The sequence below is a fragment of the Nelumbo lutea genome, chromosome 5 (assembly GCF_056320005.1).
Source record: "Nelumbo lutea isolate HS-2025 chromosome 5, American lotus-T2T, whole genome shotgun sequence".
In the NCBI taxonomy this organism is placed as follows: Eukaryota; Viridiplantae; Streptophyta; class Magnoliopsida; order Proteales; family Nelumbonaceae; genus Nelumbo; species Nelumbo lutea.
In genome coordinates, this window is record NC_142688.1 from 11362336 (window position 1) to 11383348 (window position 21013).

The 21013-nt window shown below is 39.5% G+C and overlaps 1 protein-coding gene and 1 pseudogene across 2 annotated transcripts; one reads left to right on the forward strand and one right to left on the reverse strand.

Moving 5' to 3' along the window:
• Positions 1 to 486: 486 nt before the first annotated feature.
• Positions 487 to 12049, forward strand: LOC148850331 (uncharacterized; annotated as a pseudogene). Its single transcript, XR_016099107.1, has 6 exons — positions 487 to 505; positions 853 to 1028; positions 1472 to 2029; positions 9603 to 9659; positions 9780 to 9937; positions 10073 to 12049. The product of XR_016099107.1 is annotated as an uncharacterized LOC148850331 (transcript).
• Positions 12050 to 15607: 3558 nt separating this feature from the next.
• CYP707A4 (cytochrome P450, family 707, subfamily A, polypeptide 4) lies at positions 15608 to 19128 on the reverse strand. Its single transcript, XM_088946122.1, has 9 exons — positions 18323 to 19128; positions 17854 to 18175; positions 17405 to 17554; positions 17031 to 17279; positions 16831 to 16920; positions 16599 to 16677; positions 16354 to 16460; positions 16102 to 16220; positions 15608 to 15965 (listed from the first exon to the last, which is right to left on the reverse strand). The coding sequence occupies exons 1-9, from the start codon at positions 18520 to 18522 to the stop codon at positions 15806 to 15808; spliced, it is 1476 nt and encodes a 491-aa protein (XP_088802248.1). The 5' UTR covers positions 18523 to 19128; the 3' UTR covers positions 15608 to 15805.
• Between the last annotated feature and the right edge of the window lie 1885 nt (positions 19129 to 21013).

The following is a 21013-nucleotide window of genomic DNA, read 5'->3' on the forward strand; positions in this document are numbered from 1 at the left end:
AGTTCAAATAGAAACTATCCTACCATAGCTGCCACAGGGATTAATTAATAAATTAGCTCATTTTTACACCATTTGGATAGATTCATTCTATTTTCCTTAGTTCCACTAATTTTTACTTCTTGAAAGTAGGCTTTAAGCCACATAGTAAATGAATATTTTATTTATTAATAAAATGAGCCAAAGGCAAGGGCATCTCTGAATACAAAGGACCAGAAACAAATATACATTACAAAATCAAGACCCACCGGATTAATCAGAAAAGACAATGACTCCCCAGCATTACAAAAACCAGAGAATAGGACCCCATTAAACTCAACGGTGGAAGCACATGAAAATACTATTCTTTCAATTTTACAAATCATCATTTGACTCTCACACACTTTCCTTAGAAGATCCTTCTGTTTCTCTCCTTCCGAATGCACCAACAGATGGCAAAAGGAATCAGGTTCCACAAAATCCCCCCCCCCCAGTTGCTATGCCATCTAGATGGCCAAGAACCAACCAGGCAAGCTAGGTCACCAGGAATGCCCCAAACTGATATTGAAAACCCGCAATGAAAAAAAGAAGATTCTGTACTGATTCTGAGTCTGAGTTACATAATATACAAATATTGGGTATTACTTTGACATTTGGGAGAGAGTTCTTTCCTCCACCCCAATGTCGAGTCTCATAATGTGCTTTCTGAGAGCCATTTGATGAATAAAAACAATCATTGATGGCCCCTATGTCATGAAGGATGCCTAATTGTGACATATGTATGTGAATTGGGATAAGATGAATGAAGCAAGATCACAGCTAGTTACTGTATGATTCATCAAGAGACAGTAAATTGTCATATTTGCTTGTATGTAGGAAAGGATTCTCCATTTGTGGTGGTTGTTAGAGTTTACAATAGAACGAATGGGGATTTGCTCCTCACAGAGTGCACCTCACAGCCCTATCCCACCGTGTATTGGGAACATCTCCCTGTGAATAACACTACAAAGTACGGGAAACGTTCCCAATGTGCGTCTGGGAGGCGTTGTGAGGTTGGTGTGAGAATATTCGGACTTCAATTATTGAAGTATTAAGTACAATAGCATATCATATTTCCTAATTTGATATTTCTGGGCCGGATCATCTGTTTCTATCAAATATTTGAATTACGGCCATTTCCAAACAAAATTCACCATCTTTATTTTTAAATAGTGTCAAACTCTTCTTATTTAACTTTACCCCTTGTTTCCTATGTCAGGAAAACATTTTTGACTAGGTTATTATGGTAAATATGTTTGTCTTTGTCAAAGTTTTTTTACCATAGTTTATCTGGGAGAATGTCTTGATAGCACCTTACTTTTATTTTTAATTTCCTATTTTAATGGTCATCTGTTTCTGTGCCAGCCGAGGAATGAGTGAGTAGTGTAAAGAATAAATGAAGACCTGCTGCAACATCTCCCATGGAAGCTGCACAGAAATCAAAACATCTTGAAAGGCCTTATGCTTGAAGCTTCCCTTCATATTGGAAAAGCTTCATGTATTCTGTTGTGGAAGTTTGCCATTGTTTCCATTTCAAAGGCAGATCCTTCTTTACCCAACAGTCTCTTTTAGTGTTTGGAAAATTCCATATGGACTACTTGATTATGGAATTGTTTGTACAGTTTCAAGGCTACTTCCTCAGAGAAATCATTCTAGATTTTGGCTGGTGATGACTAAAGATCCATCAATCATAAAGAAATCAAGCATAGTTGCTTTGAAGATAAATAACACCTTTCAAGCATGCAGGCTTTGGATTTGTCCCTAACCAAAATCAAGGATAATTGTCTGATGAAGATGGTGAGCTTTGTCCTGTTGACTGTGAAAGAGAATTTAAGAATTAAGACTGGTAAAGAGTTCTTCAAATCTTGGAGAAAGGCCAATGGAACTGATTCTTTAGTTATGGTATATTTTGTTGTACTTCGTGGGAAGCTGCAAATATATAGGGAGGGTCTTCTCAAAATTATGCAAAGGATCTGGAGATCAGAAGGCTACAATAATATTCTTAAAGCACAATGTGAGCATTGTTTTAATTGATTTTGTTCTGTTCATTTTGGACTATTAAATCTGGCTTGCAATCCCTGATGTTAGCTTATCCAACCCATGTGATTTCTTGCATTCTGATTATTAGGAGAAGTTGGCAAATAATGAGAAAAAAGGCTAGAAAGAGATCAGTTGGATTGTTTATTACTTAAAAGATCAGTTTGAAGAAACCCATCCAATGATGGGTCCCATCTCTCTAGAAGTAGAGAGGGTGGTTTCTTCCTCCAGTTCCTGATTAAGTTATCCTCTTTCGAATGTAATATCTATGATCATGCAACTTTAAATATGGTTTGATAACTGAGAATTAAACAATGCAACTTTAAATATGGTTTGATAACCCATCCATGGATCCCAAGCCCATGTTTGGAAACAGACTTCTAGTTGAGCAAGTGTACAAACAAATAAACAATGGCCACATCAGCTAGGGGGTTAAATCTTGGTAGTTGGAGGAGGGGCAACTTGTTATCAACGTTTTAAAATGTGGAGGCGTTAGCGAGTCATTCCACTACCTAGAAGCGTGACGCAGAATTCAGAATGTAAGAGGTGTAACACAAGGAGGTGTAACCCTCCTTAAGAGGAGGGGGATGAGGAAGGAGGAGGAGGAGGGGGAGGAGGATGAAGTGGAAGGAGGATCTCATTTTTCTTTATTTTTAATAAAAATCTTTTATATTAAGAAAAATGAAGATGCATAACACTAGCTGAAAGAGGTTGGAGGGCGAAGCTCTCAGCCCACTTTCCCCTTCTCTTTCCTTGCCTTCCCGTTTCTTTTCTCTCTTTTCTCTTTTCTTTTTTTCTTCTTTCCTTTCCCTTTATTTTCTTTTATTTTCTTTTTTTTTATATGAGGTGTGTGTGAGGCGCATGAGGAGGCGTATGCCTCTAGCATGCCTCATGAAAAAAGGTGTATGAGTGTACACCTAAGAGGTGTCAACAACTCTGGCATGCACCTCAGGGCGTTTTGAAGGCACTTCGCCTAGAGGCACGCCTTCAGGCATATGTCTTCCATACCTTTTAAAACATTGCTTGTTATAACAGTATGTAACAAAATATGGTTCGAATAAGATGTAAGCCATATAAATAGTAGCACATGAGCGCAAACAGAATAGAGATTTGCATTTTTTACTCCCCCTTCTCTCTCCTTCCGTCTTTCCCTCTCTCTATTTCTTTTTTCTCTCTACATCATGTAGGCTAGTTCCCTTAAAGAACTCTGAGTTAGGCAGGTTCATAACGTAATGCTCAGAGTCCTTGAGTTCTCTGTATCTTATGTCTTTCTAGTAATTGTGCCAAGATATAGTCAAAAGTGCATTTACCTCAGGCTACATTTGGTTATCTAAAAAATAAGTGTTATAATTCGGTTCTGCCTTAGAGTTCTGTCTGTCTGAGATCAGTTATGTAGAAGGAGAAAGGTGGAAGAAAGAGAGAAAGAGAGAAGGGAGAAATTCTGGTTCGAACTGGAAGACTCAACATAACATCTCCCAGTCGGCCATGTAGTATTTATATTATTAAAATTAATTGAAAAGACCTATGTGCCCTTACTTAAGTTAGGAGCATTGGTTCCAACACAACATTACAGATCAGCAACATTAATCTAGGTATAAAGACAGAAATACCCCTATACTAACACTCCCCCTAAGTTGGGAGTATAAGTCCACTCTTCCCCGACTCAAGCCTTTTGTAAATAAGTCAGCCCACTGATTTCATGTATTAACATGTGCAGTGTCTAGCTCTCCATTCAGTACCTTCTCCCTCACAAAGTGACAGTCAACCTCAATGTGCTTGGTTCTTTCATGAAACACTGGATTAGAGGAGATATGAATTGCAGCCTGATTATCACAATAGAGTTTCATTGGAGTATTAATGTTGTACCCTACTTCCTGTAGAAGGTTCCTTAGCCACACTAATTCACAAACGGTGTGTGCCATAGCCCTATATTCTGCTTTTGCACTGTTTCTTGCCACAACCGTCTGCTTCTTACTTTTCCATGTCACCAAGTTACCTCCCAGAAACGTGCAATAGCCTGTACTAGACCGCCTATCAGACATAGAACCGGCCTAGTTAGCATCAGAATACCCTTCTATTTCAAGTTTTTTGCCACTCTTGTATATCAGACCGCGATCCGGAGCCCCTTTTAGATACTTCACAATTCTCAGAACTGCATTCCAATGAGGAATCAGAGGTTTTTGCATGAATTGGCTTACCACACTAATCACAAATGAGATGTCTGGTCTAGTAATGGTTAGGTAGTTCAGTTTTCCCACAAGTCATCGATATCCGCTAGGGTCTTCAAACACTTCACCCATATCACTGCTTAGCTTGGTATTTGTGTCCATGGGTGTTTCAGTTGGTTTGGCACCCAAGAAGCCTGTTTCTTCCAGCAAATCAAGCACGTATTTTCTCTGACACAAGTTAATACCATACTTGGATCTTGCTACCTCTATCCCCAAGAAGTATTTCAGCTTACCCAGATCCTTTGTCTGAAAGTGATCCTGCAGATAAGTCTTCAGTCTGTCAATACCCATGTTATCATTTCCAGTAATAACAATATCATTTACATACACCACCAATAGTATTTTTCCTCTCAGAGAGTCATGACTAAATACAGAATGGTCAACTTTGCAATGTTTCATACCAAACTTCTTTACCACCTCACTGAACCTACCGAACCACGCTCGAGGAGACTGTTTAAGCCCATATATAGCCTTCCTTAGTTTGCACACCTTACCATCCTCCCCCTGAGCAACAAACCCTAGAGGTTGCTCCATGTAGACTTCCTCGAGTAAATCACCATGTAGAAAAGCATTCTTAATATCAAGCTGATATAGTGGCCACTCATACATGGCTACAAGTGAGATCACAACACGAAATGAGCCTATCTTAGCAACCGGTGAGAATGTCTCTGTGTAGTCAATACCATAGGTTTGGGAGTACCCTTTAGCAACCAACCACGCTTTCAGGCGTTCAACACTACCATCAGGCAGATACTTAACCGTATAAACCCATTTACAACCAACAATTTGCTTCCCAGGAGGAAGAGCAGTGAGGTCCCAAGTATGATTATGATGAAGGGCTGAGAGTTCTTCCATGACTCGGCACCACCCTGGAGAGGCAAGGGCTTCTTGGACATCTTTAGGGACAACAACTAATGATAACAGGGTGACAAACTGGCGATGAGAAGCGGAAAGGTGAGTAAGAGAAACATAATTAGAAATGGGATGAAGGGTGCAAGTACGTTTACCTTTACGCAAAGCAATGGGTAGATCAAGCTCAGATGCTAAGTGTGGGTCTGGTGTCGGATCCGTCGACGGAGATGTAGCCAGAGGAGTAGTAGCTGGTGCGCGTGGGTGATGTGTATACACATGACGGATAGGTGGACGTTCAACAGGTGGTGGCATCGGAGGCAAGGGTTTGGTCACGGCTGGAACAAAGGAAGGAGGGTCGACAACAGAAAGTGGAAGAGGAGGAGGTGATGAGGAGGAAGAAGAATCATCGGACCCCAAAAAGAACGGAGTAGACTCAAAGAAGCTGACTTCAACACACACAAAGGACCATCGAGAACCAGGATGGTAACACCTATACCCTTTTTGGGTCCGAGAGTAGCCAAGGAAGATGCACTTGAGAGAACGGGCATCGAACTTGTCATTCCCGGGACCCAGATTATGGATGAAGCAGACACACCCAAAAACTCTCGGCGTAAGAGGAAACGGAGACAAAGTGGGAAACAAGACCTGAAACGGAGAATGACCATCAAGGATGAACGTGGGCATCCGATTAATCAGAAAGCAAGAGGTAATCACTGCATCACTCCAAAAAGGTTTGGGAACATGCATGTGATGCATGAGGGATCTTGCGGTTTCAAGGAGATGGCGATTCTTTCTCTCAGCCACCCCGTTTTGTTGTGGGGTGTAGGTATACGAGGTCTGATGTATAATGCCGTGTTGGTCCAGGTATTCCTGAAATGATGAGGATAAATATTCGCGGCCATTATCAGAACGGAAAACTTTGATGTGGGTACCAAATTGGTTACAAATTTCAGCATAAAATTTCTGAAAAGTGGTAAACAATTCACTTCTTTCTTTCATTAAATAGAACCACGTCATCCTTGAAAAATCATCCACAAAAATGACAAAATATTTGTCTCCATTATATGACATCACTTTATAGGGACCCCAAACATCTGAATGAACTAAAGAAAAAGGACTCGACACACGGTTATCAACCCTAGAGCTAAAGGGAACACGATGGTGTTTCCCAAACTGACATGACTCACAATCCAAAACAGAAAGCTGACTCAGTGGCGGAACCAAGGACTTCAAGACTTTTAGCGACGGATGACCAAATCGGCAGTGCCACTAGAGAGGAGAAAGAGATGACTGGAGAGCTGTTGAAGTTCTACTGCCACCACCATCAAGATAATACAGTCCACCTGCTTCATGCCCTCCACCAATCTTCATCCCCGTCTTGAGATCATGAAAAACACACATAGAAGGATAAAAGGTAATGGAGCAGTTAAGTGATTTGGTTAGGTTACTAACAGACATAAGATTAAAAGGTAATTTAGGAACATACAGAACCGAGGAGAGGGATACAGGATCTAGTTCAACATTACCAACACCACAAATTGAGGATGTGGAACCATTAGCAAGGGTGACAGATTGTGATGTTGAGCAATGAGGTAAGGAGGAAAACACACCTGGAGTTCCAGTCACATGATCGGAGGCTCCAGAGTCAATGATCCAGGGATTGGGTGTAGATGCCAGACAAGCCATACCTGAGTGAGCGAAAGTCGTCGTGTTCTACTGTGATTGGATAAACCTCTCATATTCATCACGGGGAACTCTCACCATCTCCTTCACGGGACCTTCTGTGGATGTAGGAGGCATCTGATCAGATGAATGATTATCCTGTCTAAAGCTGGAACTTGAGTCACCGGTCGCGGCATGATTGGTCCAGGTTGAGGGAGGACCATGTAGATCATAACAATAGTTGATGGTATGTCCATCCATACCACAATGAGTGCACTTCCTCGGTCCTGAGCCACGTCCTCTACCACGGGCTCCCCTTGAATCTCTGCCCCCAGTACGACCACCACTACGATTATGAGTAGGCCCACCATTGCCACTTCGGCCATATGCAGAACCACTACCACCACCACGGCCAAATTAAGCTCCCCTAGCTCCACCTCTAACACCACGGCCTCTCGATACAGCAAAGGCAGATCTATCTGAGGTATTAGAGTTCTTAGTAGATCCGATAGAAATCCTTTGGAGGCGAGCAAATACCTCTTCAGACTTCAGTCCCACCAAAAATCTAGTCACATCAAATTGCTCTCTCTATTGCTGAATCTTGACATCAGAAGTAAGAGGATGATAGACATTCAACTCATTATGTATGTTTCTCATGTTGGCATAGTACTCCTCAAGACTCTGATTGCCCTGTTGCAGGTTAAAGTACTCTTGGTACAACTGATAAACTCTAGTTGTATTGTCCTGCCCCGAATACAATTTCTTCGCATGGTCCCAACATCTTTGGCAGTATCAAGAAACACGAAGTTCACACTAATCCTGGGTTCCATACTATTCCACAACCATGTGATGATCTGAGCATCCTCTTGCTCCCAGTCTTCATACTCGTGAGAGTCAGAGGAGGGTTTCTCCTCTCTGATGTGCTTTACCTTCTTCTTTGCCTTCAGAAAGACTTCAACAGATTTAGCCCAAGGCACATAATTCTCTCCATTTAATTTAATGGAGGTCATCTGAACATTCAAGTAGTCTGTAGGCATCATCACACTAGGTTTATAATCACTATTATCTCCCATTATGTTATCACCGATTCTGCACACTTGCTGAATTCTATTATCACTGAGATCTGCACACTACACACCACTAGGTCACACCTGTCACACTGATTGCAGCACTTATTGTTGCTGGAATGTGTGCTCTTTACACCACAAACCCTAGATCACACCTGTCACATTGATTTCAGCACTACTTGTTGCTGAAAAGTGTGCTCTTTACACCACAAACCCTACTCCTACAACTACCTGAAATCTCACCACTATATGATCATCTCTTCCTTCGAAATGCACAAAGAAACCAGCATAAACCCTAGCACATTACTGTCTGAAACCCTAGCATACGGTCTGAAACACACTTCGTATTTAATCCATAACAGATATCATGCACTGAGATCTCTTACCTTATCACTAAAGTAACAACCATACGAGCAGGAAATCAGTCCACACACGACAGCCACTATACACACAGTTCGGCCCTCTATTCTTCCTCTACTAGGAGAGGGCGATCTCAGAAATCACAGCAACCAACCACATACAACCTGACTGGAGGCATAGAAACCTCCAAGGGAAGAGGGCGATCACTCCTTTTCAGCCCTTTCCCTTATCTCCAATCGAATGCAAAAAAAAGAGGAAAAAACCCTAGATAGGGTGTGCAGAGAATAGAAACCTAGGCAAGCAGAAATCTAGGCAAATTCAAGTTGCTCTGGTGCCATGTTATAATTCGGTTCTGCCTTAGAGTTCTGTCTGTCTGAGATCAGTTATGTAGAAGGAGAAAGGTGGAAGAAAGAGAGAAAGAGAGAAGGGAGAAATTCTGGTTCGAACTAGAAGACTCAACATAAAATCTCCTAGTCGGCCAGGTAGTATTTATATTATTAAAATTAATTGAAAAGACCCATGTGCCCTTACTTAAGTTAGGAGCACTGGTTCCAACACAACATTACAGATCAGCAACATTAATCTAGGTATAAAGACAGAAATACCCCTATGCTAACAATAAGAGATGGGAGAGAATAGTAAATTTTTCTCAAGAAAATCATAAAACAAGCATTTGTTGCCCTAAGAAAGCATAGCTTAAAATGTATCTAATTTCCCTAATATTGCCATGACATTCCCATTTCCATGGGTAGCGACAAAATTTTATTGGAACCAACATATTCCCTAGTGAACACTACCTGCACTATGTGGAGTACAAGAGATAGTTTCCACGACATATATATTCCCCAATGAACACTACCAACACTATGTGGAGTGCAAGAGATAGCATTACAACATAAGTTGGTGACTATATTGTATTTTTGTGGAGTGACAATGTTATTGCCTACCTAACTTACATGATTACCAATGTGAGCTAGCTCAATATTCATTTCAAGCATGAAGTTAAATATTAGTTTTTTGTTTGTGTAATAGATTATTTGGTTGATCTATTAAAACCATTTACATTTTCTATGAGTTTAATTTTTGCTTTAACTCATCCCATCATGAAGCACTGAATCTTAAGGTTTACATGGCAACTTCTGAACTTATTCTTTTGTCCATAATCTTAGTTTCTTAGCTTTGTTTAGTGATTTGGAACAAGTTAATAATTTTAAAAGGTGTGCCTATGCTTCTTTTATCATTTCATAAAATATCATTCTATATTTTGCATATTTTCACCATGTCTATAATTTTAACAATATTTCCATATGACATTTCCAACATGTCTCTTATATTTGGATGACCAACATTTCCACGGACATGACATTTTAAACCTTGTAAGAAAGCAGGTGGGATCCATAATAGGACTCTGTTGATTCCAAAAATTTTCTTTGAAATGGTAAAATTATTTTTCCTTTCAAACTATCTGAGAATACAATAGAATTGAGTGCTAAGTGCAAATTTAGTGGATGGGGCTCACTAACTGCCACTTTTTGGCTTTGTTTTTCTTGTCAATTAGGGGCCATTATTCGGTGCAATGGTAAAATCTCATTCTGTCAAGCATGAGAATGCTAGTTCGAGCATGAGAGTGGCCACTGTGTGGAAAAAATGCCAAAGGTTAGGACTATATCTAGTCCACCCCTCCCAAGACCCCAGATAGCTGGGACCAACAATGGGGTAACGGCCTTTTTTTGTTGTCAATTAGAGACACCTCCAAGAAAATTAACATTTTCTTTTGTTTGTTTTCTGTTTTTATTTTCTTTTAGTTTCATTCACTTTCTTATTTTCTCTTTGCAACCAAATGGACCTCAGAGATCATATCATGTGGAGAATTGCTCTTTCACCATCCATGACCTCCATATTTTGCCGTTTGACACCTGATCTTGGTGCATGGCTGAAAAGTGAAATTGGTTGAAGGATTTTAACTGTCCAATCTAGAGCTAAGATTTGGAATCAAGGTGAAGAAAAGAAAAGGGTAAAGGTAAAATGGTTGAGACTTGAGGAAAAAGACTATTGGGTATATCTCTTTGTTAACTATTTTTCCTTTTTTGTATTTTTTATCTTATATGAATTGGGCCAGAGTCTGAAGCTGTTGTTTTTTGCATCCATCACCGTAGCTATGGTAACAATGTCCATGATTAAAGGGGTGTTTGGTATCGTGGTAGTTTTTTGTTTCATTTAGTTCCTAAACACACTATGGTAGTTATTGATATTCTGTTGGGACATTGCTGGTTCTGGAATCAGCAATCCATGTCTCCTGAATAGAAAATTGAATGCACTATTATCTCATGTTTTGGAACACACCATACCATGGTGTGACCCACTATTCTGGAATGCACCACAGGCATTGTTGCTATGGTACCGACACCATCTTAGTGCCTTTTACCTTCCTTTTCTTTGTTATCTTTAGTGGTTAAAGTAGGTATATATATATATATATATACAGATTTAACACTATGTATATTTTGTTTTCGAATTAAAGCAATATTTTTTATTAGCTAAACAGGATGATTTTGCTGGTGCTAATTTCTACAGGTCATTGACGAGTGTGCTGAACAATCTGTCAAGGTAATTTATCCTATAAATTACTTAATAACAAGTTTATGCTACTATTGATACTTGGCCATACAGACATGGTGGGACCCATGAAACAACATGCTACAAGAAAAAATTGCGTGTCTTGGTTGGGGACAAGGTTGCAAAGAAAATATAGAGTTCATTGTTTAGCAGCATTCCATATATTTTTTGTCGAGTGTGGAATGAAAGTCCCCTAGAGCTAAGTTGAATGGGTTCCGATGAAAACAAATTTTGGCTTCAAGTCATTGGCAAATAAAATTCATTCTGGAATGAATTTTTAGGTGTCTTTTTTTTTGTACTTGGTCATCTAAGATGGATTTGAAGAAAAATGAACTAGAAGTTAAAAATTCTTAGTTGATGAGTTTAGATACATGGCATGGATTTGAGGAAGTTATTGTGTCGGGAATTTTCAGTCAGTGCCAATTAAGTGGTCACAGCGTCCTTGTAAGGCTTCCTTTACATGGTCGTGAACACAGCACAGTACCAGGAATACGTATGCATCCAGAGAAGAGGATAATTTATTAGATGCAACCACTAGTCAATATCATCACCTAGAATATTCACTATAAAAATCTCAAATTTGATATGAGTTTTAATTTCGTTTCTAACCAATGGTACACATTTAGGCGTGGCTACTACTGCTAGAAGCATTTTAATCCAGCAATGCATTTTGAGTTTATGTTGCAACAGTAGCTCATAAATAGAGTATGGTCATGTTATTCCAGCTTCTATGTATGAATTTAAACATATGCAAGTGGTCCCTAAGCAGAGACAGAAAGGACTGTTGCTACCATTCTTAAGTATACATCTGCTGCTTCTCAAGGCATCTAGATCAATCAGGTTCTATGCTTTAACTTGCTGCATTAACATGGTGATTCAGAGTGGAGGTTTATGCTAATTCACATGCTTGCTGTCAATCACAAGATTCAAATCTTTGATAAGTATGGAAATTCATACATGTATGGTTTTCTTGGCGGTCAATTGGATCAACCAAAAATGCATGGCTCCATTACCCTATGAATATCATACATGTATTACTCACTTTACTATTCCCATTGTTTTCTTTTTATGATGGTCTTGCTTGTACTATTACTGAGAAGGACATTATAAACACACAAACCAATTATTGTGACTAACATTTATAATTGCTTGTACCTTTCTTTGAAAGGCATCACCATCTTCTTACCTGAACAGTACAAATCTTTCTATGACAATTTACTGTGTACCGTTCTTTGAGAATATCAGTGACTGCTTTGTTGTAATGTTTTCTTTGATGAATAAATTACTTCAACTTTTCAAAAAAAAAAAAAGGACTGCTTTGTATTGGTTTATGAGTTCACACGTAGGCAACTGATTCCTGATGCAACTTCTAGAGAGTTACAATAAGTTGTTATTCAGCCAGGTGGCCCAGGTTAAAGCACTTCACTGTAAGAGGTGTCCATCCAGGCAACCATTTGTTCTATTGTGGTCCTCTTTACCTCTGTAATTATGGTACATTTGGAGAGAGGTCACTTCAAGCTCTACATGCATAACTACTACCATTCTGTTGCATCTGTCCTGACATTCAGGACTGAGATTTCAAGATTAATACAGAGAATAAGTTCAGGTGACAAGTGCCATAAACAACAGCCCTGTTTACCATGGGGTCTTGTTGATGTTCACAATGGCTAGAAAATATGGTTACCTAGGGTGGATCTGGGTCCCCCAGCCCCATCCAGCAGAAGGCTTGAAATACTCCAAATAAGGCTTTAGGTGTCGAAGATATGGTTTAAGAGTTTGTACAGTGTCTCCCCAAGGAAAATTTTCTAGGTCCTGCAATAGTAGCTCTTACTAGACATTAATGCCAAACCCATTTAATTAATTACTACGCAATCAAGGTTCAAATTTTCATATGGACCCATAGGTACCGGTGGAGTTCAGATTACAGCTGTACATTGAGAACATCTCCCCTATTTGCATGTTATCATTCATGGGGAGATGTTCCCAATGTACACCTGTAGTGTCAAGTGGGTAGGGTTCTTGTGGGTAGGAAACCTGAATTCGTATCGGTGACCCACCAAAACATAAAATAGGGGTGTTTTGGCCTTTCGGGGTTTTCACTATTTTAGGGGGGTAAACAGGCCTAAGACCCATGTCTGACATGTTTTTGAAAAAAAAAAAAAAAGTGGTTCACTATTTAAAGGTGTTTGTTTACATGTGAAAAACTATGGTAATAGATGTTTTCATAAAAAAACATTGGGTAGGTTTGAACCACGTTGCAGAAGCAACCACCTTAAGTTGTTACTAATTAGGTTAGCACTATCTTATCCATGGGAAATAAATTCCCCTTTTCAACCAAATATAAACTAAATGGCTTGAACTTTGGACCAGAGAATGGCCATAATCATGTAAACATGGCAGTACAGGAAGTTGTAAAATATGCAACTAGGTTTTTCACCAGTGTTTTGGAGGGCGAATCTAGTGTTCCCTGCTTACCACATTTTTGGTTAGTAAATTAAACTCAGTTTGGAAGTAGTATAAATGCAAATATGTAAAGTCTAAAACCTTATATTTTGTATTATTTTGTATGTATTTACGCTGTACATATTTGCATTTGTACTCTTTCTAAACTGAGTCTTAGGTAATAACACAAGCACATGAATCTTTTTTTTTTTCTATTTTTTGTTTTTCTTATCATTTATTTTAGAGTCTGATTATGATACTGGAAAGGCATGATATCTAAAAAAACTTATAACCAATTACTGGTATCGAAGAAATGGTAACCAATCAGCTGGTATTCATCAAAAGTTCTATTGGTATCTTATCTTCCTGGCATCGTAGATATTGTCTTTATTTTAAGGTAAACTAGAACAAACCAGTCTGATGTATGGACTGATGTTAAAATGTAAAATTATGCTCAGGTTTATATGGGGGGGTGATCACATTTGATTTCCTAATAAATAGGAAACTAAATTGGTTGTGGGTGAGTTTAAACAGCCCCATGTTTGATTTTTTTATTATTTTTTAAAATTCATAAAACCACAAAATTCTAAGGTGTGGGAAACAATATGAGGAGAGAGAATAAGCTGATGTGCACAACTGTGTCACTGCGTTTAAGTACATAGGATATATTTTAGGAACGCCCCTGTATTTTTTGAAAAGTTCAATTCCCCTCATCAGGATTTTTTCTTTTTTTTTTTTTTTGTTGATAGATCCCCTTATCGGGATTCGAAGAGCCATTCTTGGCTTCTCACTTCTTTTTCTCTAATAGCGAAAGGCAAGCCCAAATCTCTCTCAGACATCAGGGTGTTAATGTCATTTTGCATTTTCATTCATGAGATAACAGTCCTAGGACGAGAAGGAAGAATAAAAACATTTTCTTTTGGAATTAGAGGATCACAAAGCATTAGGGAGTGGGTGATTTACCCTTTATTTTAGGTTAGGTTTGGGTAAGTTGGATCAAACCAAGACCTTGGCCCTTAGGGTTGCAATACTAAACGTTACCATGATGAATCATTTGGAGGAGAAACCTCTTATTAATTCCTCAAACCATACATGGACTTGTTTATCAATTCTATTTTAGAAATGGAAGGAACAGCCTATAAGCTATGTTTGGTAAAAAAAAAAAATCTAGAGAGCTCAAATTAATTATCTGCTTCAGCGTCTTTAAATAGCTTATCCTATATAAGCGCTTCAAAATAACTAAACGGGTGTAATTGAATCTTCAACTCAGGCCTCTCAAACAGGCCCTAAGTCAAGTGTGGGAGAAAGGAAAGGAACTGTTGGTACATAGATAGAAGTTTGTCAAGAAACAGGAGTCCGTAGAGTGTTGGACTTGGATGCAAAAAAGACATCATTCATTTAAGATAGTCCATGAAATACTAATAACTAATTTGAGACCCAGCCCAGCCCAGCCCATGGTTTTCCACACTTATTATGGTTAATTGAATCCCAAAAGAAGGCCGTTTACAAGTGATAGCGAGTGGTATGTTAGGAAATTGTGATAGTTGTCTTGGGCTATTTTCTTTTGTTTTGAAAGGACGAGCAGTTTCGCTTAAATTTAAAACTACTAAAGCAGGCCAAGGAGAAAGGACACTCTGGTTTGGTTGGCAACAGAAGTAAGAGGAGTGATGGAGGAGGGGTTCGGGTCGGTGGTTGGTTGGCATTTGAGATAGGGTTACACCAGGGCCCCACAGATAGAGGACGATTGGGCCTCCCAAAAAGATGGATCAAGAGTCAAGACATAGAGAGACACCGGCCAAGGCACGATAGCTCCAAGACGAAAATAAAAAGTTTTCTTGTAGCCACATCTTGGTAGGGTCAGTTGAAGAGAGAAAGCACCAAATGTGGTGTACTTTGCAACGGGTCCCACCATACTTATAAAACATTGTCCTTGAGAGAGAGAGAGAGAGAGGGTGCCCTCCAGCAATGGGCACCTCCCTTCCTTTCTCTATCTGTCCAATCAGACCAGAAACATTGTGTTTCATTCCCAGCCGCAGCTGTAGAACTCCACGTGAAAGGACATGCTCTGTAGTGCACGTGGCAATATTTCAGTTGGGTTGACAACTTGATATCATCTAGTTATAAAGTAGTTCTACCATTGATGTCCAAGCCGTAGACGATGCTCGAAAAAGGTGATTGATTCACGTTCACCCTTGGTTGCCTTTTCTTCTTTAATGCCAATCTTCTTTTATTACATCTTAGTATCTTACTTGCAAGTTATAACAGCGGAGAAAGGGAGAGAGAGGGGGGACCGTTGAAAGATGTGGAGTAAAAGAAAGACCGACGGACTGACTAGCTAGAACAATTCTTCTTCTTTTGTAATAAAAAGTGATAACAGGAACAACATGAGAAGAAAAAGAGGAATCTTCTCTTCCCAATAAGAGATGATGCCGTTAAGAGGCCAAAACTTGCAAACAAAAATAAAGCAAGTCAAAAGGGGTTGGGGTAAGGAGGAGATGCCATATGCATGGTTCTTCAGACTTGAGACTAATTCAGACTTTCAGACTTTGGAAATGCCTCTGTTCTCTCCTGTACGTCGCCTTGGCTTTGGCTGCCGGATTCTTTCCAAAACATGGCCGGAAGTCCATGCTGAGGGACAGGGAATGGGCTATACTGAATCCCGCTTTGAGATCCCACTACTTCCCACCTGCAAAACCAAAACTTATCAAAACCAACGAAAACACACAATTAATGTCAAAAGAGTAAGAGGGACCATCTACTATTCTACTGGTGTGGACTCTGGATGATGATGATGATCCTAAGTGGGTTTGGGTTTGTCCTACCTGAACTTGGTGACCAGATGGTGGACCACAATATACGCCTCCAGCTTGGCAAGCTCATTGCCAGGGCACGCATGAACTCCGTTGCCAAATGGCATGAAAGTATTTGGTTTTGGTGCAACCTGCGTACGCCAAACAGAACCAAAACACAATTTCATCCATTCAGAATTCTCTCCTCTGGGACCGGATCTGGGACAACATCTCAGTTTATATCCGTGCCTAGTGTGTATTTGTCTCCAACCAACACACACATACCTCGAATCTCGAAGCATCAAACTTCTGGGGATCAGGAAAGAATCTTGGGTCGTGATGAATATTTCTGAACAAAGGCATCACCTTCCAACCTTTCGGAATGAGATATCCTGTCATCACAATGCCCAATACTGATCATGATCAGTTTTAAGAAAAAAGAGAACCCAAAAAAAAAAAAAAAAAAAATAGAAGCCACAGTCCACAGAAGAGAACGTCTAATTGTTTTCGTCTATATTCCTATACTTTACCCTTGTATTCCACATCAACCACTGCTTCTCTGAATGTGAAAGATATGATGCTTGCCATCCTCAGACTCTCCAATATAACCTGCTTCAAAATTAACAAACACTTCAGGTTCAGGCTGTTCAGCGAGCTATACGATCGAGAAGCAATCACTGACTGTAAGCTGCTGCTTCATTGCCTACATATCATCGATCGATCGGTAGAAAATAATTGCTTCTGGGTAAGAGAGGTACATACCCTATTGGTAAGTGGCATGTTTCGAGTCTGAGCCCATGTCAGGGGTTGGTTTCCTTGACCATTCGAGTCATATACTGTCTTATGTTCAGCCTGCAAAGAATGATTATCGTTATTAATTTACGAGCTCTGCTTATTTAATTTGCAGTAGCTTCTCAGAGTTAGAGATCGAGAAGCAAATTTTGATCATGAATTCTAATTACCTTAACAGCTTCCAGAAGTTTTGGGTCGTCGTGGAGGTACTTGAGTATCCAAGTAAGGACACTTGCTGTCGTGTCTTGAGCTGCGAACAGCACTCCGATGATGTTGTCTGCGATTTGATCTTCAGTCAGGACGTTTGCCTTTTCATCTTGGGAGTTCATGAGACAACCCAAGAGATCCTTCTCCACTAACTGCTTACTCTTCCTCTCACAGATTATCTCGCTCAGGATCTTACCTAGCCTCTTCCTTGCCTTTTGACAATTAATGCAGAAAATACAGGAAAGAATTCATCAGTCAGTCGTCAGCCGGACATCATATTGAGAAGAGCTTTTCCATTACAGAGCAGTAGCTGAAATACGATGAGTACTTGACTTACCATGACGGCTTTGTGATAAGCAGTTCCCGGAATGTTTATCGGAAAACAGTTGTAGCCTTTGTCTACAATGCAGTAGTTCTTCTCTAGCTGTTCCTTGTAGCAAGCGTCTAAGCGGCCAAAGATAGCTAGTATACCTACATGAAAAGAGAACTGCCAAAGATCAAAGAGGACCATTAGTAATAAATTATAGAAAACCGTGAGAGAAAGTGAAAAGGCTCATAATTGAGAGAAAGATTGAGAACCCATCAATAAAAACAAAAAGCTAAGAGAACCCATCTAACAAAACATGAGAGAATAAGACAATTTTGATCATAATTCTTAATCTCTATATCAGGTTCTATCCGTCCAATAAAATACAAAGGTTCTAAACAAAAAGACACGAGTTTCACACTAGAGACAAGCGTAACCACCATTATTTCATATAAAGATATAGCATCGAAGAAACCAACCTTCTTCATTTCCTGGAATGTGTTCACAAGATGGCCGCCGGACCATGACTCCAATGTGGATATCGCAAGGGCGTCAATGTCGGGAACAAGTTTACGGATGGCTTCCGGAGTCATGGAGCCCTGAACCAACTTTCTGATGCGGCTGTGGTAGTCGCCTTGGTGAAAGAACAGAGCAGACGGCCCGATCATACGCTCCTTGCTTTTTGGGTAGGTTGGTTTGAACAACTGAGCTTCTGTCACCAGCACGAATCTAGCGGCTTCGGGGCTCGCCAGCATAACACAGGGGCAGCCGAGTATGCGGGTCTTGAATATCTCCCCGTACCTAAAGAACCACCACCACCACCGCCACCACATTCAGGCCCGAGAATACACAAAAAGCTTCAGAGGAAAAAAGAAAAAGAAAAAAAAAAAAGAGTAGTGCAGTAAAAGTGATAATAGCATAGAAAAGATGTATAGAAATTAAAGAAACCTTTTCTGCTTAGTAGCAAAGAAGACATTTGGGTCCTGAGAATAGAGTTGAAGAGTCTCTCCCATGTAAGGCCAACCCATTGAACCTGGAGGAAGCTTAAGTCTTTGTTCTAAATTCCTCCTGTGTTTTCTCAAGAAGAGATAAGAGAGAAGAGCGGGGAGGAGAAGGAGAAGGTATAGCAGGATATCTCCCATCTCCATTAATTTCTTACAGAAAAATGCAACACCTGTCCGTCTTTCAGTCAATCTCTCACCAGGCTTAGTTTCCGTATGCGTGTGTTGTGTGTGAATGGAGAATGTGGACTGATCTCGTTGTTATATAGCTTTTCTTTCTTTCTTTTTTTTTTTCCTGCTTTGGTGAATGGGGGTGGGAGTCGTGAAGGAATATTATTATCACGCTGTGGCCTGTGAGTCTGAGTCGAGTGAGGGAGGGAGGAACTGGAAGGGTTTATATAGAGTTGCGAAGGGAAATGGATAGAGATTGATCTTCGTCGAGATTTTGTTTTAGCTAAATTCTTGATTCGTATTGGTTAAAATCTATTTCAAATGTTTGGTTAAGGAACTCCTAAATTGACACCATCCTCTCTTTGCTCTGAGAATCCATTTTTAGAGGAAACAATAGCTAATTACTAACTTGCTAGACTCAAAGTTAAACTATCCTTTAATTTCTAATTAACTCTCTAAATCAGAAAACACCATCCCTCCTTGACTTTTGACTCTTTTTACCACTCAAATAGGATGAACACTCTGCAAACAGTCAAAAAGCCTCAAAGGGGACGGTGATTATATATGGATGGGACTGAGGAGTGAGGAGATATGGTAATTGCTGGGGTTCATAAATATCCTTGGTATGATAACTTACCCACCTCAAATCAGAGATTGTCTACACTTCACAGGAGATGGGCATTTCTAGAATTCATTTCCTGTCCATATGATCACAAATTCTAGCTTTGAATAATGACCAGAAAAATAAAATTTTTAATGCAATAAAATTCTGGTCCTGCTTATTCCTTCTAACTTTCTGCATTGCCCATATGCATTTGGGTTTAAGATCTAATTCGGTATTCCAACTTGTTTTAGGGATTAATCCATATTCCAGATTTATGGGTCATTCTTTCTCTAAATCTTATTGCTAGAGCTGTAGTTAGGAACCGACCCAAGATTTTTTGAAGCTAACATCTGTTGAAGATGGTGGTTTAAGTTTCTGTGTCGTGATTTTACTAGAAATATAGTGAGAGTTCAGAAACATGTAGATGGATTGTGAAAGTTGAACCCGTCCGGTACGTGTAAGTTATCTAAAACCAAATCAGGGATAACAGATATAGACATCTGACTCTGGAGTTGGAGCTTTCTAGGTTGTTTATTGTAAATAATGTCGTCACCGACCTTTTTAAGTTTACATAATTGTTTTGACAGGTGATTTGAAAGGCTCCTGCAGAGTTCCTCTCTCTCTCTAACTAGTGTTTTCTGAATTTTTCTTATGATGAGAGCAATAAAGGATATATAGCCTTGTAGGATGGTATTGCCATGTATTTAAACAATGCCATATATATATATATATATATATATTATTAAGCAATTATCAGTCGAAAAGTGAAAACAATATTATTAAGCAAATAACCATATATGATAAGACATTTGATTAGCATCTTACTGAGTGTCACATGTCAACGGCCTGTAGCACGTGCTTTACACGTAACTCTCAGAGAGAGAGAGAGAGAGAGCACATGGTGATGATGTTTGGTTTAGTTTTTTTTTATTTTTTATTTTTTATTTTTAAAGTAAATATTATATTAACAAACAGAAAGAAAAATAAAATCATCAACCCTATGTATCCCTTCTTGATAATCTAAAACTAACAAAAAAAGAACAAAAGAAGAAGGTGAGATTCTAATTGGGATACCGCATGGGCTGATTCGTTAAACTTTCTATTTACATAACAAAAGTTAATAAGGCTCCTTAATAACAAAAGTTCAACAAAAGCCATTGGCATTAACCAGGGAGAATCCATTTGTTGCGTCAACGATTTTATCAACTGCTGGGATCAGAACATAAACACACTTCCTCAAAATTACAGTTTTATAACTCTTGTAAAACTTACAAAATAGCAAATAGTTCAGCTTGAATAATCGAATTAACTTGAGAAGTTCGTCCTCCTAATATTTTCAAACAAGTTAAATTCCGAGATAATAACGGTGATGCCAAATGTAAATAGAGAATCCAAAATTTTTCCTGCATTTGAAAATACAATATAATCTGCACCTTGAGGTATAAGAAGAGAGTACTTGCTATCCGTAGATTGATTTAAAGGAGATTGGAAATTGATGAGGGGTGATTTGGCCTGACCTAATCAATAAGAGACACGTAGATGCGGCCTGCCAGCCAGACGATGGATCGGCATGTGGTGCCACGACAGCAGATCGCAGAACCTCGGGAGCTTGGTCACTTCAGAACTAGAACACATCGGTACCAAAGCACTTCAAAACCGGGGTACCTCGGTACCCACACGCGTCGAGGTGCCACATAATCGAACCTAGAAGTTCGCCAGTCATCTCTGAACTTCTCGGAATCACATTGCGTAACTGTAGGCCTTATCTTCATCTCACTCGAATCGGAAGGAAACGGTGAGTCTTATTAATTGGTAGGTTACCCAACTTCCAAAGCGGAACGGATCCCTACGTCACGAGCTGGA

Coding starts and splice junctions, on each gene's coding strand:
- CYP707A4 (XM_088946122.1), bottom strand. CDS start 18,522: ATGGAGATGGGAGATATCCTGCTATACCTTCTCCTTCTCCTCCCCGCT. Junction 17,555..17,853: donor CATTCCAGGAAATGAAGAAG/GTTGGTTTCTTC, acceptor GATCTTTGGCAG/TTCTCTTTTCATGTAGGTAT. Junction 16,678..16,830: donor ACATGCCACTTACCAATAGG/GTATGTACCTCT, acceptor ATTTTGAAGCAG/GTTATATTGGAGAGTCTGAG.